Below are 6,165 nucleotides of genomic sequence, written 5' to 3'. Positions count from 1 at the left end.
ACATCCTTCTGCTTAAAAAAAAAAAAAAAAGTTTTTGGTAACTTTTTAGCAGAAAGTGATAAACGTGCAACTTTTTTTTTTACTTTTTGAGTTATTAACCTTCTGGTTCAATGAAAACCCCACGTACAGCCCGAAAGAGCAGAGACCCGACAACCCTCCGGCTCTAAATCACCCCCCCACCCCCACCCCTTCCTGTGTAGAGTGTGTAGCCCCGCCTCCTGTTATTAATCGCTGCTCTCTCTGCTCTTCTCCTCACTGTAGGTGGTCTTTTCATTGACAATCCCTTTTACCAGCCGCGGACCATCGCACCTTTTATTATTCACTTGGGTCCTCAAGATCTCTTCTCTGACTTCTAGAACCATCAGGTTGTGTGGCTCTAAAGTGTCGTGTACCGCTCCAGGCTTGACCAGTGTCTCTCTCTCTCTCCCTCTCTCTCTCTGTCTCTCGTTCTTTCTTAACCGCACAGAAACGCCCTAAAAATCTGCACACACTCCTCTCTCTCCCCCCCTAAACACAAGCAGCTCGTAACAAAAGCAATACCTGATATGTTCGATCTCGGCTTATCGCCGAGGACTTTTGGCAATACACGTGATATTATAATTATTATTATTATTATTTTTTTTTTTACGGCTTGAAGCTTTTCCTGAGATGATGTGAATGTTCGGTCTTTACTCTCGTGCTGCAATATCTCGATTTTCTCTGTATATTCACCAATGACCATGTGACTATTATAAATACATGCATATATATATATGGTACAACTCTACTATAAATATATATGTGTAGATACACTGATGTACTTATGTATATTTCTATACTATATACAGTATATACATTTAAATATCGTTGGGTATAAATTATTTTAGAAAGTGAAATATATAATCTATTATAACCTTAGCATTTAGCGAATAGCTTTCTCTTCCACTTTTCTATATACTGAGCAATTTAACCTGATGGTTTTAAACTAGATGAACGTGCAATACGAGCGCCCGGGTCTTAATCTACAGCTGGTAGATTAGCGATGCTTCCTCCTCTGCGCCTCGACCACGTCGCTTCTTTAGATTAAGTGCGTGCGCGTTTGGGTGTGTGTGTGTGTGTGTGTATAGAGTTTGTCAGACCAAAGCCTGGTGTTTTGGCTTCACACGTCATAAATGCATAGCAATATGGGAACACATCATATCAATATCATACACACTCGGACGCAGGTTTTTGGAACACGCGCACACACGCTGTCTGGTGCGGCCGCTTGCGTTCTGTCCAAAAAAAAGCACAGTTAAGGATTTATTTGGAAACTGATTTTATAACGCATTCGAAGAAAATTTACACACGTAAATTGTAGTGTGTTTTTTTTTTTTTTTGTGGCTGTAGAGTTGAATGCAAAGGTTTGTGCACCCCCAGGACCATATATGATGTCTATCTTGGGGTTTTATATGTTACATCATCGTATGGGATCATCATAATTGGGAAATTTCTTGATTATTAAAAGTGTGTGTATATATATTAAAATATCAGTTTCCTTGTGTATTCTCCTGTATGTGTAAGTTTTAAGTCACAAAACTGCCATTTCTGGTCAAAGAAATATTTCTAAACTCTCTCAGTAAATGTGGAGAAATTGTCTGAAATCTGCTCCTCTTATTGAAAAGGTCACAGTGTGGACCCGCACGTTGTCCGTATGCACGGTGTTATTATTTCAGCTCATCACTGCACCCTCCCACCCACCCTTTTGCAGTTTTACTTTACAGCCCGAATCCAGCGCTCCACATACTGTTGATGGTTTTACTACAGGTTCACGTCTGATATCATTAGAGCCACGACCAAATACGGCGGAGCTGCGTAAAGGCACAAAAAGGCCATGAATATATAACACAGCTCACTCACAAATGGCTCTAAGGTGCTCTTCAGTAATCCTGCAGAGAAACCTATGATAACTGACGCAGCGCTACATATGAGGAGAGATGAGATGTGTACTGTACACACACACACACGCCAACCACTTCTTCAAGGTTACCTATTCAACTGTTCATTATCCAACCAGCCAATCAGACGGCAGCAACTACATGCTTTTAGGCATGTAGATGATCTGCTTAAGTCGGGACTGAGCATCAGAATGGGGAAGAAAGGTGATTTAAGTGACTCTAAACATGTGGCATGGTTGTTGATGCCAGATGGGCCGGTCTGAGTTTTTCCCAAACTGCTGATCATCTGGGATTTTCTCACACAAACATTTCTAAGGTTTACAAAGAATGATGTGAGATAAGAGCAGGAAACTAAGGCTAAAGGTCACATGTGGAGAACAGAAGATAACCACGGAAAAATGTCGTCTGATCCGATGAGTCTTGATCCCGCGACATTCGGATGGTCTGGTCAGAATTTGGCATCAATAATGTGAAAGTATGGATCCATCCTGCGGTGTATCAGTGGTTCAGGCTGCTGGTGGTGGTGTAATGGTGTGGTGGAGATTGTCTTGATTTAAACACCACAGCCTTGGTGCTGAGGTTATTGTTGCGGACCGTGTCACAAAGCTAAAAGAATACAACAGCGGTTCCTTTAACATGACGGTGAGGTCACTGTACTCACACAGCCTCCACAGTCACCCGATCTTAGTCCAATAGAGCGACTTTGGGACAAGGTGGAGATTCGGAAGAGTCGTATCATGGACATGCAGTCAATAAATCTGCAGCAAAATCTGTTTCCTGCACTGTGTAGAATCTGTGCCCCAAAGAATGAAGGCAGCTCTAAAGGCAAAAGGTGTACCTAATAAAGTGGCCAGTGTGTTTAGGTATGTATCTTTGTGATCTTAAGCAAAAAAAAAAAACACACTTAAAATCCACATCTCTGCCAGGTTTTCATGTTTGTGCAAAAATACTCATCTGTTAATGCTCTTCTCTCTAATCATCACCTGTCCAAATACACACACACAGTGTAAAAAAAATACAAAACAAATTTGTGTTTGGAAAACAAAATTTTATTTTTAACAATTTTTTGTCCTTAGATTTTTTTTTTTATTTACAGAGGGACACAAACTTTTGCTTTCGACTAAATTAATTACAGACTGTTTAACACATCGGCCAATTTACAAAAAAAGGATTAATCACATCCAGCAAACCTGCGCGATCATGGTGTAAGTGAGCGTTAAAGCTTGACGAGTTTTCCTTTAACGACTCAATCAGAATGTTCTCAACTTTATTTATTAAAACAGAAAAAAAAAGAGAATGTAAATATTACTATTCGGGTAAAATCTGTTTAAAGACCCGTTAAAGCATATTTAATATTATTGCTCTGCCTATAAGCGCTATTTTAACATATTGTACACTTAAGTAGTAGATTGTAGCCTTTAAGTGCTTATATACACACACATATATATAAATATAGGATTAAAACTACTGTTATTTATGCGGTTATTAAAATTCTATTCAATAGGATTTTAATCATCTGAGCCAAAAAAAAAAAAAAACATGCAGGAATGCAGTGAAGAAGAAAAAGCTTTGATCTGGTTTAAATTTTATTCCTATTTCTTTTATTAGAAGTGCAGGAGAGGTCTTATATTTTATGATGCATTATATTTGCCTACATCTGTTATGTTTTTCCCTCCATCAGAAGAAATGAATTTCAACTTTTTTTTTTGTTAAAATCATTATCGTGGTTGTGGGGACGTGGGAAAGATCTGAACTCGAGAGAGAGAGAGAGAAACAGAGAGCTGCCCTTCTGATTATTAATCAAATGCACACAAGTCCCATTCTTAATGCTTTACATAGTGTGTGTGTGTGTGTGTGAGAGAGGTTAATCACTAGTTGATCAGAAGAACACCAAAGTGCAAGTCTTACTGATCACCTGCTGTGTCTCATGCTCCTTCAGACGTCACCACATTATCTTCACTCCTTTCCTTTGGTTCAACTCTCCTGTTCTCTCCCTTTTTCTCATATTCTTCCCTTTCAGTTCTTTTTATTCCTTGTCCTCTACCTGTCCTTATTCGGCTTTCGGTTTCATACATTCATCAATCTCAGATCTTCTTTATTTTTTTCTTTACCTCTCACACATTTGTCTTTCTTTATCTTCAGTCTTCTTGCTTGCTTTACATTCTCTTCCTCCATTAGTTTATCTGTATTCACTTCATTCCTTTTGGACACTTGAGTCTTAATTTATTTGCTGTACAGCTGTCAACTTTTGAACTTTGTTTTATTGCTTCCTTTCTTTCTCTCTCAGCTCTGAGTGTAATTCTGCTCACTGCAGGCAGTCAGAGATGATCAGACCGATATCAGACATCCAGCAGCAGCTCTCTGATAGTTATTCATTTCTCACAGCTGCAGCTTGGTCTAAGGATGAACCAGCGCCATCTGTGAGAACCAGTTACCATGACAACCTTACTGTGAAGATATTTTTTTCCTTTTTTTAAAGCTAGCCTAATAATTTCATGTAGAAAGCGGCACATTGGAGCTGATCACCAACAGCCTTCTGCAGGAGTACATGAGTTTTAATAGCAATCCAAAGTAAAGTTTTTAATCACTTTATTATACATCTGAAGCGGGTCCTGGTTTCGCTGCGAGCCAGTCACGAGGTTCCCAAACAAATCACTTGACTCTCTGCTCGTCTAAACTCTCGAGTGTAAATCTTCACACACATTTGTTTTTTTTTTCCCCCTTAGAGTTAGGAATGTACAGAAGTAGAATGTATTACTATTATAATAATAATTATAATTTTTTAAGCGAGTGGGTTATTTCTTTGGTAAATCATGCAGGTATAAAACACATGGATAATAGACATACTAGGGTTCGAGTGAGTCTGTATCCTTGGGTGTGTGTGTGTGTGCGCGTGACGGCTCTTCCCGATTCAGCTGCTGTAGATATTCGCTCCGTCCTCGCCACGATTCGGCCCGCGGGCTTCCACGACTCTCGGTTCTCTGTTTTTTATGTGACTTGAAAAGGTATCAAACATTTACACTCTTAGCTACAATCGAACTCTTAATAATAAAACGTTCATAATCGAATCATGTGACGTGGCAACTGTGCACAAGTTCCTTGAGCGGGCTGTGCCTGAGCAGACGCGGCGTGAACTCAATGGCACTCGATGTCCGCTAGCTGTGGTTAGTGATTAGTGAAAACACCTTGGTGGTCTCTGTCTGTCACTGTACTCGCTATACGACATGCTTAACCTGCAGCAACTCTCTCAAGTGTAAAAACTTTTTTAAAGCAAATAAAGATGTACTGATTATGAACTTGTTCTATCTGCTGTGTGGTTTCTTCTGTCTTCAGTGTCTCTTACACGTCTTAATTATCCGACCCTGGGAGAAGGCAAAGTACGAACCTGCACAACACAATGTGTTGATTTGTAATGAGATCAAAGTCAAATTTAGACTTTAACTAAGCACTTCACATTAACGACCCTGCGCAGAGTGTGTGCTGGCATCATCACACAGTGACATCACAGTAACCTGAGAGACAGAGCGCACGACGTCCAGACGGAGACCCCGGTTCCACTCCTCTCTGCGGTAAGTACGGAACCCGAGTCCACGCACTCGAGCCGTGTGTTAAACTCATTACAGATCACTGGGCGGGGTTTCGCTCTGTTTTTAGCGCCTGGAGATACTTTACTCCTCCGGATATTTTACACTTGTGTGCTGATGATGCAGCTCCGAGCCACATCGTGTTACAGACCAGAAAAAAAAGAAACTCCATTAGATGGTCATCACACCGAGAACCGCTAACGTCCAACGCTCACAGGGTTTATAATCACGGACACACGAGACTCTCCACAGAACGCTGACGTACGAGTGTCTGAGTGTAACAGGATCGCACCGCATTCCTACATCAGCTCTCTCACACACACACACACCTCAGCTGTGAAAAATGTGCTGATTATTAGATACATGGACACATCGATCCTTTACTCAGACATAAGTTAAAAAAAAGTTCTGATCCCCACGTCCGTTATAAAGCCACATGACGTACAGTGCTGTGAAAAAGTATTGGCTGATTTTTTCATTATCTCAAAGAGAAATACAAACGTTTTTTTTTTTATTAATAAAAATAAATTTCATTTATTAAGAGGAAAAAAGCTGTCCAAACCTACCTAGCCGTATGTGAAAAAGTAATTACCCCCCTAAATCAAGACTGATCTAATCAGAGACACCTTAATCAGTTAAGACTGTGGGATACTGACCAGAAGGTC

The 6,165-nt window shown here is 40.2% G+C and overlaps 1 protein-coding gene across 5 annotated transcripts in view; it reads left to right on the top strand.

Moving 5' to 3' along the window:
- Positions 1-5,393, top strand: part of strbp (spermatid perinuclear RNA binding protein) — an 84,391-nt gene extending 78,998 nt beyond the window's left edge. For 3 of the 5 annotated variants that reach the window (XM_053516119.1, XM_053516120.1, XM_053516121.1), the window contains one exon: positions 262-5,392. In XM_053516119.1, coding sequence (XP_053372094.1) covers positions 262-356 — 95 coding nt within the window. In that variant the 3' untranslated portion in view covers positions 357-5,392. The other 2 variants (XM_053516122.1, XM_053516124.1) reach the window with 2 other exon arrangements.
- The last annotated feature ends 772 nt before the right edge of the window (positions 5,394-6,165 follow it).

This window comes from Clarias gariepinus, chromosome 17, assembly GCF_024256425.1.
Source record: "Clarias gariepinus isolate MV-2021 ecotype Netherlands chromosome 17, CGAR_prim_01v2, whole genome shotgun sequence".
Lineage (NCBI taxonomy): Eukaryota > Metazoa > Chordata > Actinopteri > Siluriformes > Clariidae > Clarias > Clarias gariepinus.
This window is presented reverse-complemented; position numbering and strand designations above follow the sequence as displayed.